A 26,918-nucleotide genomic window follows, 5' to 3' on the forward strand; every position below is an offset into this window, starting at 1 on the left:
CTGATATGATGTTGTCTAGTATGGATGGCACCTCTGTGTTGTTACGCGTTGAAGTGAATGATCGCTCTTCATCTGCACGCCAACGCCAACTTGTGCGCCGCATATGCGGGTACAATCACACTGCCACAGTGCCTACTTTCATTCGTGCCTTACTAAACGATTCGGTATTATGGCGCAATGAACGCCCGCCCCGTCAGAAGATTGCTTTCATTGTTTAACCGAATTACGTTCATTCCATTGTCTATCAACCGTTGGTAATGATCTTTGTGCCGTTGGGACGACATCAATAGCCTTAACAGAAACACGTTCGGGCGCATCAACGAGATATTCAACAGCTTTTGCCACATCAGTTTCTAAAACAGGTTCAAGTCCTTCGAATACGTCCTTTTCAGCTTCTTTATCGTTAAGTCGATTACCGTGAAAGTTTGTCGTTCCACCAACAAAGCCTGGTCGAACAACCAAAACACGAACATTCGAACCAATCGTTTCTTGACGTAAAACATTGGAAAATCCTTCCATTGCTGTTTTACTGGTATGATATGTTGCTTCACCCATCGGAGGAGCTTCTAATCCTGTTATACTACTAATATTGATAATCGTACCTCGTCCTCCTTTGTCTTGCTTCATCATACTTTGTTGAAGTACAGCATGCGTTACCATTAGGGTGCCCATAATGTTTGTATTGATCACTGTTTGAATATCCTCAATTGTCTGCTCATGAAAAGGTTTTGGTGATCCAAGTGCAAGACCTGCATTATTGACCAGAACATCAATCTTTGTCCATTTTTTCACCACTTCTTCAATACAAGAATGAACAGCTTTTGCATCTCCAATATCTAGTGCGATTGGCCAACATTCACCACCTTTTGCTTCAACATCTTTTGCTGCTCTTTTTAACTTTTCTCCATCTCTTCCAACTATTACGACTCTATATCCTTTTTCGGAGAATAATTCTGCCGTTGCTTTACCGATTCCTGACCCACCACCTGTGATAAAGATTACGTTTGCCATGTTTGAGAATGTGATGGAGAAGAAGAGGGAATCATCGGCATTGATGTGGAGGACATGTGACTTTCGGAAATAGATGAGGTGTCGGAGATAGAATAGGCTATTCCTTAAGATAGGTAAGATTAATCCAGAGATAAGCTTTACACTGTAGGTATCAGTCAATTGGCATTCTTCATCGTATAGCTGGCTTATTGTCATCTAATCTCGGTGGAATCTCGGATCACCCTTACCAAGTAATGAATGAAAACATTCCAAGGTGTATTTACGGATAGAATTTGATGGAATTCTATTTCGCGCTATTTAGTCAGTCAGTCAGACCTCCACTCATACGGTACGGTGAAGCCGTTGTGGTACGGTCGTAAGCGTTGCGCTGCACTGTACCAGTGTTTTGGTCTAATTCGGATTTTAGCTTACAACCGAAGAACGGGAAACCCTCCTTAGGAAGAAGACAACATGGGTATAAAAGGTCATCTGCTTTCACTTCTTGCTACCATCTATAACCCAAATATTCATTCTACATTCAAATATGTCTACAATCAGTATCAGAAGACAGGCTGAAAAGCCAAGCGATCCTTCCATCTTGGGAGATAAGATCCAGCTACCCTTCTCAGGCAAGACTGCCAAGAGTAGATTCATGAAAGGAGCAATGACCGAATATCAATCAAGTTGGGATCAAAAAGATTTGAGCAAGAGAGGAATTCCAAGTGAAGGCTTGATCCGTGTTTATGAAGAATGGGGAAGGGGTGGATTTGGTATCGTTCTTTCGGGAAATACAATCGTTGATGAAATCAATTTGGAAGGCCCAGGAAATCCAATCATGAACAAACGTGTTGCCGATCAACCTGAACGTGCAAAAGCGTTTCAACGTTTAGCCGCAGGCGCAAAAGCTGAAGGAAGTTTGTTCCTCACTCAATTAAGTCATGGTGGACGTCAAGTTGCAGAAGGCTTGAACCCTAACCCTGTTTCTGCTTCGGATGTCAAATTAGATGACAGAATGGGTCATTCGTTCGGCAAACCAACTCCTCTGTCCAAAGAAGGTATCCAAGAAGTTGTTCAAAACTTTGCATTTGCAGCAAAGTATGCATATGATAACGGAAGTGATGGAGTTCAATTGCATGCTGCCCATGGTTATTTGCTAGCCCAATTCTTGGCACAAACAACAAACAAACGTACAGACGAGTATGGTGGTTCATTGGAAAATCGTGCAAGAATTATTTATGAGATCATTCAAGAGATCCGTAAACAAGTTCCTGACCCATCATTCATTTTGGGAATCAAGATCAACTCAGTCGAATTCCAAACCGGCGGTTTCACACCAGAAGAATGCAGAGAAGTTTGCGCTCATTTGGAAAAGCTTGGCGTTGACGTAATTGAACTTTCGGGTGGAACGTATGAAGAGTTAGCATTCTCGCATAAACGTGAAAGTACAATCAAACGTGAAGCATTTTTCTTGGAATTCAGCGAAATCATTCGTAAAGGAATTAAAAAATCCACAATTTGGACAACCGGTGGTTTCCGTACTGCCAAAGGAATGATTGATGCTATTCAATCAGGCTCAACTGATGGTATCGGCTTGGGCAGACCTGTCACACAAGAGTTTGATTTACCCAAAAAGTTGATCAGTGGAGAAGCAGTTGCTGCTACAAAGACTTTGTTGGATGAGAACAACTTTATGATCACAAACGTTGCTTCAGGCACACAAATGCAACAAATCGGAAATAAGATTCAACCTTTCGATCAAGCAAATGAAGAAGATCATGAACACTTTAACCAAACAATGCAAGCTTGGATGAAGAACATGGGCGAAAAGGGTAAAGAAGGCATCGTCGAAGCAGGTTATCCCAAATTGGAGGGCCAGCCTCTCAAATCGTTCTAAGGTAGTAGAGCCTCTTTATATCATTATCTCATCATACTTTATAAATTCGTTATATAGAAATCACATGTACAGCTCAGTACAATCTAATAGATTTTGCAGTTCTAATGACCAGCAGCTGCTTGCGCGAATAAGGCTCCACGTTCCTCACGTTCTTCTAGGGTAAGTTTTTCGTGCTCGTATAAGAATTCGTTGTAGGGTTCCTTCTTTCCGAATTTGACGAGCCAAGATAAATCGTGGGGTAAACGTTTCCAGTAATATTTGGCATGATCGCGATTGGAAACAGAGAAGACGGCATCTAACTCTTCAAGAGATAGTGACTTGGTTTCAGGTAATAGGAAGTAGGTGTATACGAATCCAAAGATGTTCCATGCCGCATACCAACTGAACGCTCCTGTAGGCGTAAAGGCGACGAGCAATTCCGGGAAGGTCAACGACAGAATTCCGTTGAAGAACCAGCACACGCTTACTGCCCATGTCATTCCCAATGTTCGGTGCGCAAGAGGAAAGGATTCAGATGAATAGGTAAAGGGAACTGGTCCTTCCGTGGGTGAATAAGCGCAGCAATGCAAGTACGTTCCTAAGGCGACCATGGCAATTCTTGCAGTCTGATCTTGGATATAGAACGAAAATGCAGTCCAGAATAAGAAGATACTCATCAATGGGAACCCGATCAGCAAAAGACCTCTTCTACCGATTTTGTCGATTGTCCAGATTGCTGGGAATCCCATTATCCAGTTAACAGAGCCCCATCCAAGCGAAGCACCCAATGCTGCAAGCTCCGTTGCTCCCGATAGTTTGAAGATCGTACTGGAATAGTAAGCATTAACGTTGATACCCTGTTAAGTTGGGAAAGAAGATGTCAGTATACCAGAGAATTTACTCAATTGCACGAATCGATACCCACGCAAAACTGTTGCATGTACATGACAAATCCAGAGGACTGGACTCCCTTTCTTATGCGGGGAGAGACAACCATCTCTATCAGACGATTTCTTGACCGTGAAGAGTTCAGGATTCTCTCTGCCAAAACACCTTCATAGGCGCTGTATAGATCCCTTGCTGCACGCAAAGGTGTCTTGCGAAGTTTCAACATAGCTTGGTAAGCTTCTCTATGTTTATCTTTTGATAAATACCATCTTGGACTTTCAGGAGAAAAGAAGACGAGAGCCATAACTGCGATTGGAGGAATTGCGGCTGATCCCAACATCAAACGCCAATTCAAACCAACAATACCCGATTGATCAGGAACATTGTAGAATGCAATATCAGCAACGTATCCCAACATGATTCCAAACGCTGTCCATAATTGCCATTGCATCACCAAACCCCCTCGGATTTGAGAGGGAACGCATTCACTTGCATATACTGGCACAGTTGCACTTTTTGGAGCGATTCCAAAGCCCAAGGCTACACGGGATATGATCAGATTCCAGTATGTATGAGCAACTGCTGACCAGATACACGTTGCAAAGGCGACAAAACAAGTAATGAAAACCGTTCCACGACGACCAAAGTAATAATTGAGAGGTTCGGTAACAAAGCATGCCAAGAGTGCACAACTGAAATAAGGAGCACTATTGATGATACCCGAGAACCAAGTTGATTCATTTTGAATTCCAAATGTTGTAGGGAAGAATAAATTTGCCCCGTTGATGACCGATTGATCCATACCTTGAACTACTGCTCCCAAAGAGCAACAAACAACCAAGACATACAGTTGCTTCGGATGATCCCATCTGTGCGTTTCTTCTCTTTTGATGTCAGCACGATCTGCATCGGTCAAGAGTGGTAATGATTCATACAACAACGGATCTCTTGCCAAAAGAGCACCTTTGTTGAAAAGCTCAACACTGTCAGGTTCACCGACCAAATGAGCAAATTGTTTACTTCTTTCCAGGACTTCTTCTCTACTGAGTAGTTTGAGTGGATTTGCCAAACGTTTTTCTAAATCTGCATTAATTACTGCTTTTGGTTCACCTTGTTTTTCTTCGTCACCTTGAATGCTAGGAGATGAAGTTTCGAGTGCTTGATCTGATTCTACATCATTCGTCATGATCTTTGGATCAGACGTTGATTTATCTTTTTCTTCTTTGTTTTCCATTTTTGCGTTGTCCGGTGGACGGGGGAAGAATGGATTCATTTCATTATCTTCTTATTTATATGGAGCCCCATTGTTCAGATCTTTCCCCCCGTTGTTTCCCCGCAAGTTCCTTCCTGTTGGTAAGTGCATCATCAATCCCTTCGCTTAAGATTTGGGAAAAACAAAAGACCCCGGAATGAATGAAGAGGAAGAGAATCAAGGCGAATTTGCCGAAAAAGACATTGAAAGAAAGCATTGCATGACTGATAATTTGCGTCATAAACCTTGTCAAGGCTGTCATATATATTTTTAGTGCATAAATTCACGCTTAATGCATTACATCTCTTAAGTGCTGTGCAGTCACCCCTGGCGCCAAGACGGACTGCCAAGCAGCTTGATACGCCCTCTTAAGTCATGCCAAGGCAAAAGCGATGACAAAAGAGATCACGATGGGAAAATAATCCTTCCGAGAGGAATAAGAAGACTTTAGCATCTGAAGACGAGCGTGAGAATGTGATAGGGATAGACGATCATCTGGAATCTCGGCATTTCATTCACAGATAAATTGGATGATAAGCTTACAGTGCATACAATATCAATATTGTGCCTGATCATCAGGATGTGCAGAAGATTTGTCCTTCAAAGGAACAGTCAAAACATCAAAACTTATCCTACGACTGATATACTTTGTTTGTTCAGGATGCATCAATCTTGTATTAATCCCAGTCTTTTCACTTTCTTTGATTGTTTTCCATTGAGTTACACAACCACAATTTGAACAAAAATGAAACTCCAACTCTTTATCACCCCAAACGTATGCTTTTGTACTTGCTTCAGGCTTGAGGGAAACTTTGACTTGTTTTGGATTATAATAACCCCATGCTGCACCATACCTTCGACAAAGCGTACATTGACAATCACAAATTTCTTTTGGTTTGTGTGGTACTTCGATTGCGACGTTGCCACAATGACATGTTGCTTTGATTGGTGAAGAGGATGACATATTGATGTGAGAGAAGAGGGATAGGATTGTAACCTTGTTCAATCATGATTAATCCCCCCCCCCCGCATTGAATGCTGAGTCGATTTCCTCTTAAGACGTACGTACGTATGTCAAACGACACCACCAAAACGGGCCCGAAAAATGTTAGCGCGCGTTTATGCAGTCAAACAGAGTCAAGCTAAATAGCACGCTGACTGTATGCAATTCAAAATGATTACAGTATTCATTGCAGGCGCATACATCCAACAACATCACTCGCTCTTCTTGCTCTAGTACACCTTCAAAGCTAATACAGAGTGATCATCGTTGCCAGGTGCTGCTAAAAGATCACCACTTGTGCCTCCCGAAAGAACGATACTTAAATCCGACTCCTGTTCATCGGTAACGGAAATCGGTACAACGAAACCATAAGGCAGATATTGACCCCAAAATTGATTTTGTTGGTCAGTGTCATCAACATCTGAGCATTCAGTCATGATGATTTGGTTGTTTCGACTTGGCACTCTTTGCAAACATTGAGAAATATTATGAGAATTGTAGATCTTGATAGGATTCAATCCAGGATAATATTGCTCGTCGTACTTCAATCCTAAAAATGTGGAATTGCATTATTTGTAGATGATTCCTACTTGTTGGGCATCCTCTGTGACTGCAACTTGCACTGTCTCTTCACCACTGCCATGCGAGAACGTGCCAAACGTGATTGGCCATGAAAGGGCATCATATGTACCATATATTAAACTCAAAATTCCGTATTCTTCATTACTTGAACATAATCGTGCAAGGTGAATCCTTTGAGAGGGACGGCGAACTATGCACAGCTTGCGCGAAACATAAGAGCGGGAGGATGAGTTTGAAAAACATGATGTTGGGGGATGAACAAGAAAAAAGATGTGGGTGATGGTGAATTTCTTAAAGCAAGGATTAAATCTAGACCTTGCTTTTTATACCCTTATACATATTGTCGTCATATCTTGGTCGGAGGCACAGACAAGCCATGTTGATTCCGCTCTGATTGACGAAGTGAGTAATCTCACTTGTTTGTAGAATATTGCATAATTTTGGCTTACGACCGGAAGTGTCCGTGTATGCCTTCTTCGGACTTGCGTGCGCAGTACTGCGCATCTCTCTCACGGCCTCTTCTGGCCGGGTCCAAAGTCGACACGACCAAAGAAAGAGCGATATCATATGACCTCTCCATAAAGGCCAGATACGAGATAAAGATTCGGTACTTAATTGCGTATAGTCAAACAAGAGTCTGAAACAGTACTTTGACTGCATGCGTTTCTATAAATGACAATATGATTGAGTGAGAGTGCATACATACAACATCATCTTTGACTCTCTTCTCTACAAAGTCAGAGCATAATCATAATTACCTTGATCATTTTGAAGAGTGGCCATGAGATTGCCATTCGTACCTCCTGAAAGAGAGATAGCAAGACTAGTTTCCCTTTTTTCAGTGACAGAAACCGGATAAACCAAACCATAAGGTTGATAATAATTCCAAAATTGATCTTGTTGATTGATATCATCAACGTTTGAACAATCTGTCATGAGAATTTGATTGTTACGAACTGGAACTCGTTGTAAGCATTGAGAAGAATTGTGAGAATTAAAGATTTTAATATAGCCTGGATAGTTGTTTTGGCCATCCTGAAATCCAAGATAGGTGGAATTGCATTGCTGATAATAGATATCTACTTGTTGGGCATCATTTGTAACAGCAACTTGTACATTTTCTTCACCACCGCCTGAAGAGGTAGTGCCAAACGTTACTGGCCATGAGAGACCACCATAAGGGGCTTGTGTTAAGCTTAGCGCTCCATAATGATAAGAATTGTCGCATGAGACCGTGCCAGTTGAATCTCTTGCAGTGATAGGTGAGCTGTATACAGCTTGTGCGATACACAAAAGCGAAAGGATAGATTTGAAGAACATTTTGAGCGAAGAGGAGTAGGAAAGAGTGGGTTTGTGTTTTTATCAAAAGCAGACTTCAGATCTCGATCATCCTATTTATCTTAAATGTGTGAACCATGTATCATCATGAAGAAGCCATTATATTCCGTTGAGACCTCCATATAGGTCGTCTGAATTCCGCGGTCATGGTACTTATCCGCAAAAGAAAAAGCAGGTCCGTAGCTTAGTTTTACTCTTTAGCTCAACTTCTCGGCTGGACCTACTTCCCCTTCCTCCGGACTTGCGCAGCGCTGCATACGCGTTCTCCTTCATACGGGCTTTTTTTGCCAGTCACTTTACGAGATAGCAACTGAAGATCATAATAGTCATGAAAGATAGATACATATTGAATATAGAAGAAGAAAAAAACTATCAAAGAATAGAAATTAAAGTTGAGCTTTCTTAAGGGCGATACCTCGAATTTGTTCTGCAGCTTTTTCGGCAATTGCAATAATTGGTGCAGTTGGATGACCACTAACTTGTTCAGGGAAAATACTTGCATCAATCACACGCAAGCCTTTTGTTCCGTGTACCTTACATTGCAAATCCACAACGCTATCGTTCGAATTAGGTCCCATTCTTGCTGTTCCGATTGGATGATACAAAGTGAAAGCAGTATGTGGCATCCAAGAAACAATTTGTTCATCCGTGATTGCATGAATATCACTTGCACTGTATGGCCACCAAGGTGAATCAGGATCATCATTCACTTCAACAGGTTCCAAATATTTCTCCAATGCTTTTGAACGTAAAATTTCCAAACAGACACGAACACCCACCACCAAAACATCACGATCATTCTTTTCCGAAAGATAATTTGGATTGATGATCGGATGTTGGAATGGATCACGACTTTCAAGTTCGATCGTTCCTTTTGATTGTGGTCGTAAGCCGATCGGAACCATACTGAACACATCCGCATTACCCGGTGGTCTACTTTCACCGTGATCGATGAATGCCAAAGGTGCTCCAATAATTTCTACATCAGGTCCATGTTCGCCTGAACCGTAATCTTTCGGTTGTACTTTGCAAGTTGCAGGCATACGAACTGGCGGATCAACCGTACGAATAAATGCAGCAGCTTCACCGACATTTGTCGTCATTGGACCGCCACCAGTAACGAGCCAACGGGCAAGATGAGGTAAAGATCTGAGATCGTTGTATAGGAAATCCAAACTAACACCAGGCTTGGTCTTACCCATCAATCCTGAAGAGCAAAAGTGATCTTTCAGTTCTGTTCCCACTTTGTTGTTTTCCACAATAACCGGAATATTGTGCTTCGTCAATTGTTCTCTTGGTCCAATTCCACTCAATAACAAAGTTTGAGGGGTATTGATTGCACCACCACACAACAAAACTTCTTTGCGTGCTCCTACATGGTACTTGGGACCATCACGTTTTGTTTGCAGCTCTGCTCCGATTGCAGTAGGTTCACTGCCAGTAGTAACATCAAACAAGATCTTTGTGACCATTACACCTGTTGCAATGTGCAAGTTTGAACGATTGACTACATGCTGAGGCAAATAAGCCGTAGCAGCAGAAGAACGTGCTCCACGAGGTGAGATAAATGTTTGGAAGGTGGTAACACCCAAAGTACCAGAAGGAGTATTGATATCACTGTTGTATGGAATGCCAACTTCTTTGCATCCTTCAATGAATCCCTTGTCGCCTACTTCTGATAAGTAAGAATAACCTGTTTCCCACAAACCTGCATTACCACGATGACTAACGTCAACTGGACGTCTGTTTGGGTTTGGTGTGAATTTTTCCGATCTACGGAAATAAGGTTGCATAGACTTGTAATCCCAACCTTTGCAACCGAATTCGTTTGCCCATTCATTGAAATCATGAGCGTCACAATGATGATGCATCATTGCATTCATTGAAGAACTACCTCCGATCATCTTACCACGCGGCCAATATAATTCACGATTTGCAACGTTTGGTTGAGCGGTTGTACGGTAATTCCAATCATTGTCTGTATGGAAAAGTTTACCGAAAGCAGCTGGAATTCTAGTTTCCAAAATTCCACGATGATCTTGACCTGCTTCCAAGACTAAAACATTAATCGTTGGATCTTCTGTCAATCTGCTTGCTAATACTGAACCTGCCGTTCCACCACCGATGATAACATAATCGTAATTTTTGATTGTTCTTTCGGCTGTGCCTCTGCTTGTTGGTGGACCTCTGTCCAAGCTAGGAGTAGCATAATGAGCAGGATTGGTAAGGAATGATTTGTTTCCTAAACCGAATACCATCTTTTGATTTGTGTGTTTTGGGTATGTTTGAGGGAGGAAGGGATGATGGTTGACAGCAAGACTTTTGTATGAAAGGTAAAACGCCAGCAGGCCAATCAAAACCTAATCAGTCCTTTGAGTTTACTCTCCCCACAATTATTAGGAGGACATGAAGTGCACAATACGCGTGTGTTAGAAGTATTAAAATATAAAACTGGCACTTTACCAGTCAAATCCATCACTGCTCGGCCATGCTTCGGGATGCGGGGGAGCGTTAAGCTTTAATTGTCACAAGGCCCAGGCGTGGGCAAAGAAAGGGTATTGTGTGTAAATGAAAATACCGGCTCAGTTTAAAAAGCGGATGAAGTACATTATAATGATTATCGGAGAGGAAGCTTAGTCACCTGCTGTTCTTCGGATAACGGGTTCTACGAGCTATTCTATACATTTTGGTGATTGAGTGAATACATGTTTACAGATAGTGAGTAATTTTGTGAATTACAGTCTAATCGAGATTTCGATGTATCATTCCCGGTCGAGAAGATGGAAGTCTGAGGTATAGATTGATTCGCATTATATAAGCAAAATAAATCTTCTTTTAATGAATTGACGGACTTCACTTCTTAGTTTGATTGGCGGGCACCCGTGGTCATTGGTAGTGCAAATCAGGCTAGCGTATCAAATAAAAGCTTAAACATTTCTGGAGTGCCATGAAAAGAAGAATAGATCTGATTGACTGATCTATAAATAATAAATGTCAAGTACTCAATGACTGTTGGAAGTGCGGGAATCGATAGAACCCTGATTGTGAGTGTTGTTCCTTACTGAATGTGTGCATTTCCACGGTATAAGATGTGTGGCAGTTTAAATTGCATGCATAAGAAGCGCGTCACACAGGAATAGTGCCGTTTGTTTGATTTCTTGGGTGCCAAGAGAATTCTTTGCGTTTCATTCTCTCCTTGGCTCACGGTAAGCACATCAGATCAGCATCAATGCTAAATCGCCAAGACAAAGATTAGAAGAGAAATGGTTCGATTGTATAAGCCATTAGAGATATCATGTTTATTGTGTTGGTTAAATATCATCATGTTTGTTATCAACACCATCATCTTGATTGATCAAAGCAAAGATGCAACGATATCAATACGTTCAACCAGCTTCTCCAGGCTTTTCTCCGCCTCCTCAAAGACCATCATTACCAAATGGAAGTCTGAATAGCAGTCAAAGAACATTAAATAGAAACAGACAATCAATCATCTCTGGTGAGCGATATCCTGGAGCTCAATCAAGTTTAGATGATGAAACATTGGCAGCATCTTCTTCACGTTCAAAGCTTTTGGGTGATAAAGGAGTAGGAAAGACCGATTCAATCGGGAGTTTGTACTCTGATTTTGCAAGAAATGATCTTGCAATAGAAGATGATGATGATTTTGACGATTATGGACATTCACGTGGTTATCGTGAAAGGAGTAGTGGGATAATTTCACTCAGAGGCTGTTTAAACCTTACAACCCTCTTGATAATCTCTTGTGGTCTTTTGATGTTATTTGCCGGTTATCCAATTTTGGAGCATTACAGAAAGCATGAAGCATCAAAATTAGGCGCTTATAATCTTGGAGGAACAAATGGTACCGGTCAAGTTCCAGTAATTCATAGCCGTCTTTCTTTAGTAGACAAAGATACACCACGAAATGCAAGAAGATGGACAAGCCCAATCAGTGGTGAAAGATTCCATCTGGTTTTCTCTGATGAATTTGAAGAAGAAGGAAGAACGTTTTGGCCAGGAGATGATCCTTTTTGGGAAGGCGTAAATATTTGGTACGGTGCAACGGGGGATTATGAATGGTATTCGCCTGAACAAATCAATACGACCGGAGGAGCATTACAACTTACAATGGAAGCCAAACCGTTGAACAATCTAAATTTTCGTTCGGGCATGTTGCAATCATGGAACAAATTTTGCTTCACAGGTGGATACATTGAATTTTCTGCCATTTTACCAGGCGCACCAACAGAGGTAGGATGGTGGCCAGGTTTATGGCTTCAAGGTAATTTGGCGAGACCAGGTTATTTGGGAACGACTGATGGAATGTGGCCATACTCTTATAATTCTTGCGATTCAGGTATTTTGCCTAATCAAACCGCTCCTGGTCGTCCAGGTTATTCGACTGTGACCGGATACGAATACAACGATGGTAAAGTTGGATTGAATTGGAATAACGGTATGCGTACTCCTTCTTGTACATGTTCAGGTGAAGATCATCCTGGACCAAATAACAACGTAGGAAGATCAGCTCCTGAATTGGATATTCTTGAAGCACAAATTCGTGCGAAGTCTGTCGGACAAGCATCACAATCTTTGCAAGCAGCACCATTCGATCCTGGTCACGATTGGAGAACAAACTTTTCCGAGATTTATGATAGCAGCGTGACCACCTACAACAGTTTTACCGGAAATGTTTATCAGTCCACGATCAGTGGTGTTTCCACTATTCCCGATACTGCCTACCTACGAACAGGTAACCGATTCACAACATTTGCGTTGGAATATACGCCCGATTTCTCCCAACGGGGAAGAGGATCGATCACTTGGTATATTGATGGAAAGGCAACATGGACAATGTCTGAATCATCCATCGGTCCAAGACCAGAGATTGATATGGGACAAAGATTGATTCCATTAGAAGCTTTGAGTATTGTGATGAACTTTGGTATCTCACGTGGTTTTCAAGCTGATTTGGATTTTGATACCCTTCAATTTCCTGCAACGATGAAAATTGATTATGTTCGTGTCTATCAATTAGACTCGGAACCAGAAGACAGAGTATCTTGCAGTCCACCAGATTATCCTACATCGGAATATATCGAACGTCATAAGGAAGTTTATATGAATGCAAATTACACAACTTGGCCCAAAGCGTGGCCTAAGAATACACTAGTTGATGGTTGTTAATACCATGCACACACACACGGACACTTTTTTTGTTTCTCTGCACATGCCTTTCGTTCTCATTTGTATTTACTCTAGTTTCGAATGCATGCTTCCCGCCACAAGTTTAACCGGTTAAAGAAACGTTTTGATTCCCGATTTTAGCGCAATGCTTTAAAGTTTAACCTGTGAACATACACTGTAAGCCGTATGCCAAGATGTTCCTCTTTAACATCCATTCAGAACAAATATGACGATCAAATCTGAACCTGGCAAGCTTGAACAAAAGCAAATCAAAACTTCAGCAAGAGGTTATACGTATGGCTATTATACCTCTCCCGCTCAAGATGGAAAGCCCACTTTGTTACTCTTACATGGTTGGCCAGATGATTCTTCGCTTTGGTATACGATTGCGAACGATGCTTTGATTCCGAACGGATACGGTGTCATCGTTCCTGATTGCTTGGGCTATAGTCTTAGCGATAAACCAGATGATTATAAAGAGTACGATTCAAAAGCGATGGCTACCGATTTTGCAGAAATCATCAAAACTGAAGGAATAGATAAAGTTATCGTGATTGGACATGATTGGGGATCAGGGCTAGCCCAAGGATTTTATTTCTTTCAACCTGAACATTGTTCAGCCTTGGGGATGTGCAATGTTGCCTATATCCCACCTTCAACACAAAAGAGGGATATCGTCGCAATGAATGACCAATTTGAAAAGATTTATGGTTATCGTTGTTTCAACTATATGTCTTGGTTCGCTTCAGATGAATCAGATGCGATTTGTGACGCACATGTAGAATCTCTATTTCATCTTTGTCATGCAAAAGTGGACGAAAATCAAGATCCTACAAAAGGAAATTTGTTCACCACTCCAGATGGTATCAAAAAGTTCATACAAGCTGATATAAAACCCGAAACGCATCCTTCTATAACACCCCAATTCAAAAAGCATTGGATAGAAAAATTGACAGAAGGTGGTTTCCATGCACCATTTAATTACTATCGTAACTTTATAAACAGTCAAGGCACACACGACAACAAAGCTGGACCAAAGGTGGACGTACCTACTCTCTTCGTAGGCTATAGCGGTGACCTAGTCTGTCGTGCCGAAAACATTCAGCCAAGCATACAAGCTGGTCTGTTGCCAAATCATACAAATACAATCTTATCAGGTGGACATTGGGGATTGCTTCACGAATCGGATGCTTTCAATGAGGCTGTTCTAAAATGGCTCAAATCTTTGAATGTCTAAGATAGTTTCTATATCGATATATTGTACAATGAGATTGTCGGAACTTTATGTATCAACCAGAATGACATCTTTGGGATCAATTAATTGCTCCCGATCATCTTCAGGTATGGGATCGGCAGGTAACGAAGTGATAGATCTACGAACAGGATGTTGTTCATTCAAACGTGAGATAAATCCAGCCACTTCTTCGCAAATCATCAACGCTTCCTTTTTCCATCCTGCATAGTATCCAATAGCAAAAACATCATGTGGAGCATGAGGCATTTCAAAATACTCCAACTTGTTTCCTTTGATATCTTGCATTATTTTAACGAATGATCTGATCGTATCACACAAGATTTCTGCTCCTCCCGATTGCACATATATAGGCACTGTGGTTGAGAATGGGTATCGTACTGGTGAGATATAAGGCGAATCAAGATCGATTGGAGGTGGTGCAAAAGCATGTGATCCCCAAGCTAGCATCTGCGGTACCAGATAATCCAACTTGACGTTCCTATGTGTAGACAGCTCCTCGACATCTGCTTCTGTACAATAATCAACGCTGGGCGAGAGCATGATACAGGCATGTGGCAGAGTGGGAAACTGATACGGTAGCTCCATCTTTGCTTTGTCGTTACGGTACACTTGCAGATAACGTACCAATCCAATGGCCATTGTTGCACCCGATGAGTCACCTCCAACAATTATTTTGCATGGATCGATTGAGAGCTCTTGGGTGAGGTATAAATAGGATGTCAAAGCATCTTGCATTGGACCAGGAAAAGGTGTAGGGTCATTCTTGCATTCAGCCAGACGATACTGTACCCAAAGAGAGAAAGTTTTCGGTCCAAGGCAAGAATTGAGTGATCGAGCAGGTTTGTCACTGTCGGAAGGTCTTCCTGTCAAATAGATAAAAGACCCAGAATGGAACCATAGAACAATCTTTGACCCTTCTAACTCTTCTTTGCTTGGGACAGATGGGTACCACGTTGCACCGATCGGCTTTGGCGTGACACTTTCGCTTTTCAAGTGCTCGGTATACACCATCAAAGGAGCAGGCTGGATCACGATGAATCTATCCCCAAGCTTACCTGGATTCAGATCAAGCGAATCGACGATCCTGAGGTGAGTGATGATGGTTGAGACAAATTTGATTATAGAACCTAAAAAAGCTTGTGTATATGACCAGTGTCGATTTGAGCGCCAACTTGGTATGATGTTAATGAACAGCATCGCGATAAGATAGATCAATGCAGATATGGCACACAAGAATGACCATACGATCTTACCAGGATAATGCGTCCTCCATCCTGTTGGAACGGTGGAAGGGTCTGTCTCTGTCCGAGTCATTGAGAAGGTTGAATTTGGCTGTGTCTAGTGTCGATTCGTGATGTCGAGAGATGTCTTTCTGTCTGACCTCTCGAAGTGAACGGGAGTTCGAGCACCTGCCAATATGTTCACCGCCTCCTTTCAAAAATTGACAGGTCAAAATCAAGAGAGAAATTCACCTTTTTATGTAATTTTCAGCGTTGTGTTAAAATTCTGATGAAAATCGCGGAGGATGAATGTTGGCAAATTTGACGGCGTGCGGCGTTGACATTGCCTTCGGTGTTTTGCATATCATAACGCCATCTGGGGCAGAATATTAAAAATTTTGTCTTTCTTCCTATTAGTATCGACCGGTTCCGTTGCCAGATATATGAAAGGCTGATGATGGTGATTGTTACGTATCAAGTTAAGATTCAGACTGCTGCTTTCACAATTTCAAGCTAGCCTTTGTTTCTAGCGCGAGTGTATGCGGGGTTGTGGGTTTCCGTATGCTTAAAAGATCAGGCCCCTTCTTTCAACATCAAATTTACACCCATTGTTTGCTTTTCACTCCGAATTCCCACTCTTGTCGTGTACACAGACCCTCTTTCTCACCATTGCCCCGCATTTATTGCAGTGATGACTTCAATATCGCACTTATGAATCTATTCTTTGTCGTCTTTGCCATCGGTTCTGCTCTTGCTGCGTTACAGAAGTACATCTTTGGCATTTTTGGTGGTGCAACAAATACCGCTCTACCTGATCCAAACGTGGATCCATTCTATAAAGTACCATCTTCCATTGCATCGTATCAACCAGGTGAAGTCATCTCATCAAGAGAGGTAATCACACATATCGACAAATCCTACTACAACAAAAGTTTTCAGATATTATATCGTACACAAAATACAGCGCAAGAACCTGATGCAACGGTAGCAACTTTATGGTGGCCGAAAGAGCCCGTATACCCCGCCAAAGTTCTCTCTCTTCACGTATTCACAGATTCCGCTCAGCTGAATTGCAACCCTTCTTGGGCATTCCTCAAAGAAACCGCTTCACAAAATGTATTAACTACAACAGTTGACGCTCCCTTTTACGTAGAATGGGCTTTGTGGAAAGGGTACTACGTTGTTGCACCCGATTATCTAGGTTCTGTCTCTGCTTTCAATGCAGGCTATCAAGAAGGTTATGCGGTCTTGGATGGTCTACGTGCAACATTGAACTTTAACAAACTGGATAAGGATTCAGAATTGGTCATGTTTGGCTATAGCGGTGGAGCACATGCGACTGTTTGGGCTGCCAATCTGGCCAACGAATATGCAACTGAGCTTAACATCATCGGCACAGCACACGGAGGGACACCGGTAGACACTCGTGGAATTTATAACAATCTCATGGGCTCCGTCTGGTCAGGAATAGCCGGAGCAGGTTTATCCGGTTTAGCAAAAGCATATCCAGACTTCAACGAATATTTGATGTCCCTTCTGACAGAGAAGGGAAAGAAGCATTTAGATCAAGTTTCTGCTCCTAATGTTTGTTTGATGCAAATCGTATTTGGATTTCCTTATAAAGATTTTTCATCAGAAACAACACTCAAAACTATACCCCTAGATGATGAAATACCCAAAAAGTTTTTACAACGTGAATCTTTACTGAAAAATGTCAGTGCAAAAGCAGTGAATATACCCAAATTTCCAACATTTCAATATCATGCCCAATTGGACGAAATCGTTCCAAGAAACAATCATGAACAATTTATCGAACAACAATGTGAAGAAGGTGCAAAGATTCAGTATGAAGTTTTACCCTTGCAAGATCATCTTACTACAGTCATTTTGGGAGTACCTGTAGCCATTCGAGCTTTAAGTCAACTTTTTGATGGGACCCTTGATACTTCAAGATGTGGTAAATCAAGTCAACAGCCCATCATCAATCCAGATTCAGCCGAAGTTGATGAAATTATGGGATCTTTGGCAGCTGCCCGATTACGCAAATTTAATGGAAAGGATACCCCGTTAGCTAAGTTTTCATGGTGAATGCGAATATTTCAGAGGACATTTGTAATATTATCTTTTTTATTTTGGAATGAACACTTTTTAGCTTTGAGTATTGGAAGAAAGTTCCTTCTTTTTTCACGCGTAAAGACAACGACTTTAACGGATTGCAGTGGTGGAGGGAATTTTAGAAGATCCGGGGAAAGATTAAGTGCTGCTTGGCCGCTGTGTTGTGCCACTTTAGCTCTGTCTCTTTGTTTTTTCACAGCAACTCCGGGCTCGGGCGCAAAATGTTTTAATGATTGATTGTATTTTGCGCTACTTCTCCATCTCTTTCATCCCCACATCACATCGAGCAGATCACAACACTGAAAGCAATTGTGATTGCTTGATTTGCATTTACTTTTGTCAAGCTTCATTTGCACCGGAGCATGGCAGCATTTGACCTACCAGTGGGTGTAGCACTCATTCAAAACATTATATATGTACTGACATCCATCCTACCCTCCCTCCAATCCAGTTTAACGATACCTATTTATCCTTTTTGCACGAAACCCGCAACGCAAACAAAGCCGCTTTGAAAGCTCAATTGGCTGAAGTTACGGAACGTGCTAAACGATATCGATACGACGAAAATCAAGACGGAATATTTGGAACAGATACTTTGCCAAGTTTAACAATGTCTAGCAAAGCCGATCAAAAGACAACTTCTTCGCAAGGGCAAAGTGTGCCAGTGTCTGATATTGCAAGCGGCACAAGTGCATCCGATAGTGCTGTGCTCACTCAATATCCTTCATCGCTTCTTCGTTTGCTGGTCTTGTTGAGTCCGGCCATCAATGTTTCCGCTCGATTTGTTCATTTGGCAACTTGGACAGGTGGACCGGGAACAGCTTCGCACAGCTTCATGCTTGTGTTAGCATGGTGGGCTATATGTTTGTATGGCTATGAAACCATTCGCTATTGCCCTCAATTGGCTTTATTGGTCGTTCTTGGATTCACCGGGATTGCAAGAGCAGTCGGTATCACTCAAGGCAAACCTGCCAAACAAACATTACATCCATCTGCTACATTGGCATCTTCAGATACATTGAAGAAGACAATCGATAATATCACCGTCCTTGCCGACTTTGTTTCAACTTTTTATACTTCTCTCGTTCAACCGATCAGAGACTTGTTCTTCTGGCATGATTCTTCGCGGACATTTGGTTTGGCCGTTTTCTTGATTTCGTCCTGGCCAGCATGGTTGTTGCTCTTCAGCGGCACATTGGCACAAGTTTGGGATGTCTTGGGACTGAATGCAGTTACTCGATCATTCTATGTCAACACTTCGCGAGTGGTTGCATACACTAGTCCGCATGTCAGAGCAGTATTCGGTCCAATCTTGTCTTCTGCTGTTGTCAAATTTCCAGGCCTGTTTTCACGCCTAGATCCAGCATTAGCTCTACTGTCAAAAACCAATAGCTATGCCGATCGATACGTTGTGCCTCACGTACATGCTTCTTTAGCCACTTTGGCTCATCACATCCCAAACTCCCTCCAACAAGCTTCTGGTCCAAGGATTGGCGTCTTTCCAATTTTGGCACTTCGTGTTCGTCATTTGCTCTTGGTGGGTGGTACGATTGGATTGACATGGTGTTCGCCTTGGTTAGCATTGATCCGTCATGCTTTATGGCGAAGTGCTTTGGTACGTAGATCAACACGTTTGACTTGGTCTATCTTGAGCGGACAAATCTTCTTTAGCCATAGCTCTACTTCACCTTTCCATCAAGGTGGTCGTTTGACAATCGGACCTCATGGTGAGCCCATCCCTCTGACAGATGCAGCGTTGACTCAGGCAAACATTGCAAACGGCAGCATCGATGGTATCAAAAGTGAAAAGGGAGCAGAAAGCAAGACGAATTCGGATAAGGTCAGACGTCATGAAGATGTTGTTTATCAATTCACAATATTTGAAAACCAACGTTGGTGGATGGGTTTGGATTGGACAGCAGCCTTGTTACCTCAAGAGAGACCAAGTTGGGCAGATGAGAGTAACAATCCAGTTTCACCACCTGCTTCTTTCTCTCTACCCCAGACAAAGTCAACGTTGAAGCATACACCTACGTCCAAAGATGCAAATGCGTACACGAAAAGAGTTGTGCGATGGCAATGGATCGATCCCGAATGGACAGTAGCAGGCAGAGATCAAAGGCCATCTGACGCAACTTCATCGGCCGGTGCCGGAAATGGAGCAAATGCTCGTAGGGCTTCGATCGCATCTGCTGCCAGTGCAACGAGTGGCAGAACGGAAGAAGGTCAAAATGCTAATGATTTGATTTCCGATTCAACTTGGTTAGACGTTGATCCTGAAGGATGGCAATACGGTGATAATGGTTGGGATAAGATGAGTAAGAAATCCGGCCTTGGTCGTTATACACGTAGGAGGAGATGGGTTCGTAGAGCTATTTTGGTGGAATTGGTTCAAACTGATTATCATCCAACGCCAGATGAATTGGCTGGTGTGGAAATTAGTTGTGGAAAGAATCAACCTTTTTGGTCAAACGGAAGAAATGACGAAAAAGTGGAAGAATTACAACAAAAGAAGACGGGAGAAAATGTTCGTGAACGATTAGCAAAAGCAGCAGCAAATGGATCTAGTATTGGTACTGCTCAAAATACGCAAGCAACTAAATTGCCAACTTCTACGGAAAGTGATGCAGATCCAACTGCTACAACAGCTGAGAAAGAAGAGTGAACAAAATAAATGCAATATCGATCATGTAATGAAGTGTCTAATAATACAATTCCAAAAAGCTCTATGTAAGTCCTAGATCCGTTCTAGCATTCCATGGTTTTGTGTCTGCTTTTGTTCCTTTGCGGGAGTGTGCTTTTCCGATACTTTCAATCTTGCCAAAGACTCGCAAGAAGTTCCCGCTCACCAAGCCTTTCAATTCGGCCTGTGTCCATCCTCTGCTTGCTAATTCAGACAATAGGTTTGAATACTTTGATACGTCCTCCAGTCCACTGATCGGTTCTTGAAGGAATCCATCAAAGTCTGACCCAATAGCCACCCTGCTCTTGCCTGCTACCTTTGCAATATGCTCGACATGATCGGCAACCGTTTGAACAGTTTGACGTTCCGGTTCAATGGCAACAAAAGAAGGCAGTGCCGGTATTCCAATAACAGCATCTCGACCACTTTTCTCTGAAACAAGTTCCAAGATTTCATCAGGAACGTTGCGGGTATGATTGTTGATTGTGCGTGCGCCACTATGAGTGAAAACGACAGGTGCTTCTGAATGTACAATAGCTTGCTTCGTCGTATCGTCAGATGTATGAGAGACATCAACAATCATTCCTAACCTATTCATTTCGCGAATAAGCCGTTTTCCATATGCACTCAATCCACCATGCAAAGGTTTTGCTGCTTCGTTCTCACTAGAGCCTGAAGTATCGGCAAAGGCGTTGTGACAAGTGTGTGTCAAAGTGAGATATCGAGCTCCTAAATCATAGAATGTGCGAAGAGTACCTAACGAATTTCCGAGTAGATGCGCACCTTCAACACCGATAAGATGATTGATCTTTCCATTTTTGAAGTTGTGCAGTATATCTTTTGGGGATGTGGCTGATGCGATTTGATCCGAGTATTGTGCAACAAGTTGATGGGTAATATCAATTTGTTCAAGCGTATCACGAACGCTATTCGAAGGTTGCAAGAAAAGTCTGTTTCGTTCCTCTTCATCTTCATCGCCTTTTGGAGAATCTTTTGGACATGGTGCAAATGCGATACTGAAGAATCCACCTGAGCCGCCTTTTTGTAGTCTCTCAAGATCTACATGTCCGCTTAGTGGACCATCATAATCTGTTTTGAATAGATCATTATGATATCTATATCGTAATACGACTGGTAGATCCACATGAAGATCGATTAATGGTTGATGGCGTAGAACATTCTTTGCGATACGATCTGCTTGTGATTGAGAGATTTGATTGTGACCAAACAAGAACATTTGAAATGCTAGCAAGAGCGAGACTAACTTTTCAAATACAATCATCTTGTCTTAAGTGATGGTAGTAAGAATCGAGCAAGGGCCTCTTTTGTATGACGCAATTGATAATATATGCACACTATAACTATATCTCAAATTTAAACACCGGTATAACGTGATTGCATATCAATATGATAGTAATTGCGTCTATCAATAAGAGCAGCCTCTAGATACCCGAAAAGAGTGATCAACTCTTCCATGCAAGAAATACTCTATCACACTCGCCCCCGGAAATGGATTTGATTCGGGTAGTTTTCCTGTAGCCAACGCGGGCTTCCGATTAACGCGTATCGCCCGCGGGCTTATAAGTTGCAATTGGTTACTCGTCTTTTACCCGAGAATTGCCTCACCAATTGTGTGGGTTTATGGTGAGATGCTGCATGGATTCATTCAGTTGGAACTGCATCCTATGCAATTGCTTAATTCTTAGTTTAGCGTATGGTTATCCTTACATCTCTAGTCATGAGTAGCCCATCGAAGAAATAGTCGAACCTAACAATCAACATCATTCCCTGAAATGGATCATGGCTTGATATAACATTATACCAGACAAAATGAATTATAACAATCAATCAGCAGGCGATAATGGTGGAATGCGTCAATACCATGATCAAATAGGCTCGCATCCACAACAATACCCTTTTGCAAACGGAAATGAAAGCTTCAATTCATCATCATTCCACGGTATATCTCGCCCTTCTTCTGCATCTCATAATACAAAACCAGGACATATTCGTACACCACCTTCGGGGCAATACTTTACTTCTTCACCCAATTCTTCCGGTACATTAGGTGGCTATGGACCCGCATACGGTCAAAGCACCAGCAAAGGCAACAGTCCCGGATACTCGGCAACTCATCGTGGCTCTGTAGGAGGTGAGACAGACACTCTATTCGCTTATGGCCCCAGTGCAAGCGGAATTGCCAGTCCTCGATCCGGGATGCCGTTTCAGTCTAATCAACAGATGGCATATTCGAATAGCCAAGGGCATCACATACAACCCTATCCACCGGCAAATCTACGTCATACACCTCATCCTTTGGCACAATCCGACATCCCACAAAACACCAAGCAGTCAGACTCGCCTTCTTCTGATACACCTACACAATCTCAGCAACGCAATGTAGGCGTAACACCTCTACGACGAGGACAAGCTTGTCAATCCTGTAGAAGGAGAAAACTCAAATGTGACGCACAAAGGCCTGTTTGCGGAACATGTATAAAATCTAGAAAGGCGGCCGCTGTTGCCAATCATGCTTCGCCAGTTCCCGATGGAGATTGTGTATACGATGATCCTGTTCCCGTTCCTCCAGCACCCGTGCCGTCATCATCATCCTCTGGTAAACAACAAGAAAGTGCTTATTCGCCTTCGACCCTTTCAGCCAGTCCAGGTCAAGGTGGTGGTGGTGGAGGAAATACAACCTCGAGCGATTCCAACTTTGGCACGCAAAATCGTCCTTCGATAAAAAGACAGCGAACAAGCGGAAGTGCGACAGGAATGCCCGTTCGTGATAGTAGACCGTTCAGTAGAGGAGCTACTGAAGGAAGGGAAAGCAAAGAGAACAAGAATGAAACGACAGAACAAAAGGCTACACGTCTAGAAGCGAGGGTGGCAGATTTGGAAGATAAATTACGTCAAGCAAGAGCATATGGCGTTTCAGGAAGTGCAAGTCATTATTGGGATGCCAATTCAACTCCGTACAGATGGAGAAGTCGTGCCTCTTCGCGTGAGCCAGAGCCAGAGGAAGCCTTGAAACCTGCAGTGCCAATCTTGTCAATGCTTTCACCTTTATCGGGACGGGAAGAAAAGCATCGAATGCGATACTTCCAAAGACCTGCTGGTGTGAATATTGGTTCTTTGTCCACAACATCATCCATGCGAACAGGAATGGATGCCGAGTATCCCAACAAAGCATACCCATCAATGCCTCGGCGTTCTGATGCAAATGAGGGTAATAGTGATCGCAAAGACTCAGCCACAGAAGTCGATACCGATCCTATGCTGGTTGATTCTACCAAATTGGAAAGTGGAACGGGAGCAGGTGACGAATCGTTCATGCAACTTTTGTGGCCCGGATGGAGTAATGATTTGCCCAGCTCAGAAATCGTTACTACATTGTGCGAAATCTTTTTCCGTTTGCACCCATTACGCACGTTGGTGTATAGGCCAACGTTTATGTCTGGTCTTTTGCTACCGATTCATCATCCACACAGACCGCATGATTCGCTCATTCATGCAATCTTATGCGCCGCTGCTGATATTTCACCTTATCATGACAATACAACAATGGTCAACGGAATGCGCGATCGATTCGTTACAATGTTAGCCGACCCTACCCACCGACCAAATGTACAGCAATCAAATGCTCCGAACACATTAACTTTCAAAGAATTCCATCTGTCTAAAGGACGTCAAAAGATTGAACGTTCGTTAATGACAGATTTCCGGAACCCGTTGGATTGGCTGGCCGGAGGGACGATTATCGTGTATGTATTGTGGAATGAAGGCAGATTTGTTGAATCGTACTTTTTAAGTGGATTCCTTGCAAGAGCAATTGCGCCTGCCGGGCTGGACAAATTACCTTCTCGACATTTCAGCCCAGCAGGAAAAGTACGTGCAACTCCGGGTTTGTTTGGTGATGCACATGGTTTGGAGGAACATGAACGTAGAATGGTGTTGTGGCATACATTCTTGGCCGATCAATATACAAGTGGACCGCCAGGCTTTTACGAAAATATGATTCACGAACAGGCTGTCTTGACTCATTTGCCATGTTCGGTGAATGATTTCTTGGCAGGCAATGATGTGGCGCCCAATAGTCAAACTTTAAGTTCAGCAGATCTATTTACGACCGGTCATTTGGATGAATTTACCTTGCACATCAAATCTGCCATCCTTCTTCGTCGCGTTTGCACTTTGAGCTCCCGATCTCAGGGACTACGAAGCAAGCCACCAGGCGTTCCGATCATGGACAAGCAAATCGACGAATTCATCTCAACTTTTCCGCCAAAGGCTTGGTTCGAGTGCAGCTCAGATGGACTCAATGCGTATTCTAATATTTCACTGGCAATGATTTATCTTCATGAGCCCTATCTCTCTCGATCAAGTTTGTGTACCGTCAAAGAAGCTGAACCCGCACCAACATCAGCCAATGGAAGAATACTACTTGCCGTTGAAAAAGTGATGCAAATGCTCCACCAACTCGTCAATTCATCTTTGGATTTTGCATTACTACATCCACAAATGTTTTTGACTTGGAGCGTTTGTGCACGTATGATGGGGAAAGATATGATTTTATTGCAGAAGCGAATGCAACCGCAAGAAGTGCAGACCGATAGCCCAGCCAAAGGTAATGCAGAAGGAACAAAAGCGAAAACGAATGGATCGAAAAAGACGAATTCTACTAAACCACTCGTGCCGGATGAAGGTGCTGCTTTGCATAGGGTGATGGAAAATTTGGCTTTGATCGTTGGTGCACTTCGTAGGGCAGGTGTAAAGAGCGTCAAAGCGAGAAGATGCTCTGAATTGGTAAGCTCAGTTCGAAGTGGTCATTTACATGAAATGTTTTTGAGTCATTTGCTGTACCTTGACGGTGTCATTCCGGTCGAACAAGAGGATAGCTTTAATGGAGAAGGCCTGAATAATTCATCAATGCTCGCATTAACACAAAATCCGGCTTTTGATGCAATGTTACAATCCAATGCGATGCCTTCAGGTGGAATGAGTGTTCCGATGATGATGTCAATGTTATCCGATCCAGCTCAAGGTGCCAGTACAATGTTTTCTCAAAATCAACAAAACCAAATGCCTGAACCGGATAAATTTGATTTCAATGCATTCACATCAAATGGATTCAATTCTGATGGAGGAACTGATTCTACTCAAGTTGTTGCTGATTTACTCTCTGAACCTTTTTTGGTGGATGAGAATCGCTTGGAAACTGAAAACAATCCCGCAATTTCTACGCAGAATGAGCCAGGATTGGAAGTTTTTAATCTCTAGGGTGGTGGTCTGATACCTTTTTCTCTGCTGTGAATGCCCCACACGATGCTCTGCAATTCTTGCTTATTGTACAATACTGATACATGTGCTTGTATAATGTACAGAAATGGAAAAGTTTACTGTTTATGGCAAATAAGCATGATAATCTTGCTCAGTCAATTGATATGCCCAATGAAACAGCGTTTGTCGTACTACCGGTGTGATTGTTTCGTCATCCCATGTTGCGCCAGCTCGATGAATTTTAGCCACTAACGACCTCTTGAACCGTCCTGCCGGTCCACATGCTTTAAGCCATCTTCCAATCTGACGTGCATCATCGCTCGTTCGTCTACCTTGGTAGAAACGAAAATACCACTGCCACCAGCCTCTGTAGTCGGGTGCCCGAATCCAATTATTGCTTTCCCATTCTTCCAATGTCTGACCTGCTTTTACGCCGAATCGGTTCACCTCTGGATCATAGATTGTAGACGTAAGATGTTCATCTTTGTTCGTAATACCCTCAAACCAATCATCTGGAAATTCGTACATCTCTTCTTGTGGGTTAAGCTGTTGTTTCGAAATTCGCGAATAAAATGGTCGAAAAGCGGTTCCTCCAAATATTCCACCTTGGATCATTTCCTTTGGCGTTACGTTTGGCATGAAATGTCGGTTGTTGTTCTCGAAAATGATGTTTCCATTTGGCTGTCTTTTTGGAGGTGAAGGCGCATCTGCATACACTTCTGTTTGGTAATCTTCCGGTTCAGGTGGTGGACTAGGATTTCGAAGCTTTTTCAGCTTTGGCATTACGTATAGATCTTGTTTGCTATCTTCATCTTCGTCGTCTAGCTTTCTCCTTCCTCTTCTTCCTGAGTTCTCATCATCTTCATTGTAGGATATGGAGGATTGGGCTGACAATCGTGCACTCTTTCTTGAAGGTTCTATGAATGTCATTCTCTTGGCCGGATTGCTTCTTGGTCGTTTGCTACGTGTGACCCTGCCTCCTCCCTGATCCTCCTCGTCAGAGTCTTCATTCTTCCTAGTCGTCTTTGGTGTTTTTTTGACCTGTAGCTTGTTTCGTGATGGCTCAGCAGGCTGTGACGGGTGAAGAAGGTTAGAGGGATCCCATGCAATTTCTACATCATTTTTGACTCACATTCAAACCTAGACTGAGCATAAGCTCCCTATTCTTTCGAATGTTCTCTTGTCTTTCTCTTTCGTATTCATCGTCGGCCATGGTAAGATATCTAGATGGATGATAGTGATGAAGATT

The 26,918-nt window shown here is 42.6% G+C and overlaps 14 protein-coding genes across 14 annotated transcripts; 6 read left to right on the forward strand and 8 right to left on the reverse strand.

Moving 5' to 3' along the window:
- Window positions 1-144: 144 nt before the first annotated feature.
- Window positions 145-1,011, reverse strand: FA14DRAFT_168762 (putative oxidoreductase; the record flags this gene model as incomplete). The annotated part of the gene is made up of 1 exon (XM_025500161.1): window positions 145-1,011. One exon carries the CDS (start codon window positions 1,009-1,011, stop codon window positions 208-210), a length of 804 nt encoding a protein of 267 aa, XP_025353032.1. The 3' UTR covers window positions 145-207.
- A 323-nt stretch (window positions 1,012-1,334) lies between these two features.
- Window positions 1,335-2,898, forward strand: FA14DRAFT_191806 (NADH oxidase). The gene has a single exon (XM_025501892.1). The coding sequence runs from the start codon at window positions 1,535-1,537 to the stop codon at window positions 2,882-2,884; it is 1,350 nt and encodes a 449-aa protein (XP_025353033.1). The 5' UTR covers window positions 1,335-1,534; the 3' UTR covers window positions 2,885-2,898.
- Window positions 2,899-2,985: 87 nt separating this feature from the next.
- FA14DRAFT_181411 (sugar transporter) lies at window positions 2,986-4,985 on the reverse strand (the record flags this gene model as incomplete). Its single annotated transcript, XM_025501097.1, has 2 exons — window positions 2,986-3,720; window positions 3,789-4,985. The coding sequence occupies 2 exons, from the start codon at window positions 4,983-4,985 to the stop codon at window positions 2,986-2,988; spliced, it is 1,932 nt and encodes a 643-aa protein (XP_025353034.1).
- A 472-nt stretch (window positions 4,986-5,457) lies between these two features.
- Window positions 5,458-6,083, reverse strand: FA14DRAFT_162036 (glutathione-dependent formaldehyde-activating GFA). Its single transcript, XM_025499397.1, has one exon. The coding sequence runs from the start codon at window positions 5,965-5,967 to the stop codon at window positions 5,560-5,562; it is 408 nt and encodes a 135-aa protein (XP_025353035.1). The 5' UTR covers window positions 5,968-6,083; the 3' UTR covers window positions 5,458-5,559.
- A 119-nt stretch (window positions 6,084-6,202) lies between these two features.
- Window positions 6,203-7,908, reverse strand: FA14DRAFT_191809 (uncharacterized protein; the record flags this gene model as incomplete). Its single annotated transcript, XM_025501893.1, has 2 exons — window positions 6,203-6,556; window positions 7,347-7,908. The coding sequence occupies 2 exons, from the start codon at window positions 7,906-7,908 to the stop codon at window positions 6,237-6,239; spliced, it is 882 nt and encodes a 293-aa protein (XP_025353036.1). The 3' UTR covers window positions 6,203-6,236.
- Window positions 7,909-8,299: 391 nt separating this feature from the next.
- FA14DRAFT_162037 (alcohol oxidase) lies at window positions 8,300-10,234 on the reverse strand. Its single transcript, XM_025499398.1, has one exon. The coding sequence runs from the start codon at window positions 10,182-10,184 to the stop codon at window positions 8,313-8,315; it is 1,872 nt and encodes a 623-aa protein (XP_025353037.1). The 5' UTR covers window positions 10,185-10,234; the 3' UTR covers window positions 8,300-8,312.
- A 1,058-nt stretch (window positions 10,235-11,292) lies between these two features.
- Window positions 11,293-13,116, forward strand: FA14DRAFT_168766 (concanavalin A-like lectin/glucanase; the record flags this gene model as incomplete). Its single annotated transcript, XM_025500162.1, has 2 exons — window positions 11,293-11,539; window positions 11,579-13,116. The coding sequence occupies 2 exons, from the start codon at window positions 11,293-11,295 to the stop codon at window positions 13,114-13,116; spliced, it is 1,785 nt and encodes a 594-aa protein (XP_025353038.1).
- A 139-nt stretch (window positions 13,117-13,255) lies between these two features.
- Window positions 13,256-14,762, forward strand: FA14DRAFT_162039 (alpha/beta-hydrolase). The gene has a single exon (XM_025499399.1). It carries the CDS (start codon window positions 13,343-13,345, stop codon window positions 14,351-14,353), a length of 1,011 nt encoding a protein of 336 aa, XP_025353039.1. The 5' UTR covers window positions 13,256-13,342; the 3' UTR covers window positions 14,354-14,762.
- Window positions 14,253-16,052, reverse strand: FA14DRAFT_162040 (alpha/beta-hydrolase). The gene has a single exon (XM_025499400.1). It carries the CDS (start codon window positions 15,683-15,685, stop codon window positions 14,399-14,401), a length of 1,287 nt encoding a protein of 428 aa, XP_025353040.1. The 5' UTR covers window positions 15,686-16,052; the 3' UTR covers window positions 14,253-14,398.
- A 156-nt stretch (window positions 16,053-16,208) lies between these two features.
- On the forward strand, window positions 16,209-17,734 carry FA14DRAFT_149388 (lipase). The gene has a single exon (XM_025497395.1). The coding sequence runs from the start codon at window positions 16,303-16,305 to the stop codon at window positions 17,677-17,679; it is 1,377 nt and encodes a 458-aa protein (XP_025353041.1). The 5' UTR covers window positions 16,209-16,302; the 3' UTR covers window positions 17,680-17,734.
- Window positions 17,735-17,978: 244 nt separating this feature from the next.
- On the forward strand, window positions 17,979-20,685 carry FA14DRAFT_149390 (uncharacterized protein). Its single transcript, XM_025497396.1, has 2 exons — window positions 17,979-18,089; window positions 18,158-20,685. The coding sequence occupies exons 1-2, from the start codon at window positions 18,069-18,071 to the stop codon at window positions 20,369-20,371; spliced, it is 2,235 nt and encodes a 744-aa protein (XP_025353042.1). The 5' UTR covers window positions 17,979-18,068; the 3' UTR covers window positions 20,372-20,685.
- FA14DRAFT_125739 (uncharacterized protein) lies at window positions 20,433-21,626 on the reverse strand (the record flags this gene model as incomplete). The annotated part of the gene is made up of 1 exon (XM_025496717.1): window positions 20,433-21,626. The coding sequence occupies one exon, from the start codon at window positions 21,624-21,626 to the stop codon at window positions 20,433-20,435; it is 1,194 nt and encodes a 397-aa protein (XP_025353043.1).
- A 479-nt stretch (window positions 21,627-22,105) lies between these two features.
- On the forward strand, window positions 22,106-25,851 carry FA14DRAFT_162042 (uncharacterized protein). Its single transcript, XM_025499401.1, has one exon. The coding sequence runs from the start codon at window positions 22,220-22,222 to the stop codon at window positions 25,667-25,669; it is 3,450 nt and encodes a 1,149-aa protein (XP_025353044.1). The 5' UTR covers window positions 22,106-22,219; the 3' UTR covers window positions 25,670-25,851.
- On the reverse strand, window positions 25,793-26,882 carry FA14DRAFT_181422 (uncharacterized protein; the record flags this gene model as incomplete). The annotated part of the gene is made up of 2 exons (XM_025501098.1): window positions 25,793-26,740; window positions 26,802-26,882. The coding sequence occupies 2 exons, from the start codon at window positions 26,880-26,882 to the stop codon at window positions 25,793-25,795; spliced, it is 1,029 nt and encodes a 342-aa protein (XP_025353045.1).
- Between the last annotated feature and the right edge of the window lie 36 nt (window positions 26,883-26,918).

Source organism: Meira miltonrushii, assembly GCF_003144205.1.
Source record: "Meira miltonrushii strain MCA 3882 unplaced genomic scaffold FA14scaffold_4, whole genome shotgun sequence".
Classification (NCBI taxonomy): domain Eukaryota; kingdom Fungi; phylum Basidiomycota; class Exobasidiomycetes; order Exobasidiales; family Brachybasidiaceae; genus Meira; species Meira miltonrushii.

Coding starts and splice junctions, on each gene's coding strand:
- FA14DRAFT_162040 (XM_025499400.1), bottom strand. CDS start 15,685: ATGACTCGGACAGAGACAGACCCTTCCACCGTTCCAACAGGATGGAGG.
- FA14DRAFT_162037 (XM_025499398.1), bottom strand. CDS start 10,184: ATGGTATTCGGTTTAGGAAACAAATCATTCCTTACCAATCCTGCTCAT.
- FA14DRAFT_162036 (XM_025499397.1), bottom strand. CDS start 5,967: ATGTCATCCTCTTCACCAATCAAAGCAACATGTCATTGTGGCAACGTC.
- FA14DRAFT_149390 (XM_025497396.1), top strand. CDS start 18,069: ATGGCAGCATTTGACCTACCA. Junction 18,090..18,157: donor TGGCAGCATTTGACCTACCA/GTGGGTGTAGCA, acceptor CCTCCAATCCAG/TTTAACGATACCTATTTATC.
- FA14DRAFT_149388 (XM_025497395.1), top strand. CDS start 16,303: ATGAATCTATTCTTTGTCGTCTTTGCCATCGGTTCTGCTCTTGCTGCG.
- FA14DRAFT_162039 (XM_025499399.1), top strand. CDS start 13,343: ATGACGATCAAATCTGAACCTGGCAAGCTTGAACAAAAGCAAATCAAA.
- FA14DRAFT_162042 (XM_025499401.1), top strand. CDS start 22,220: ATGAATTATAACAATCAATCAGCAGGCGATAATGGTGGAATGCGTCAA.
- FA14DRAFT_191806 (XM_025501892.1), top strand. CDS start 1,535: ATGTCTACAATCAGTATCAGAAGACAGGCTGAAAAGCCAAGCGATCCT.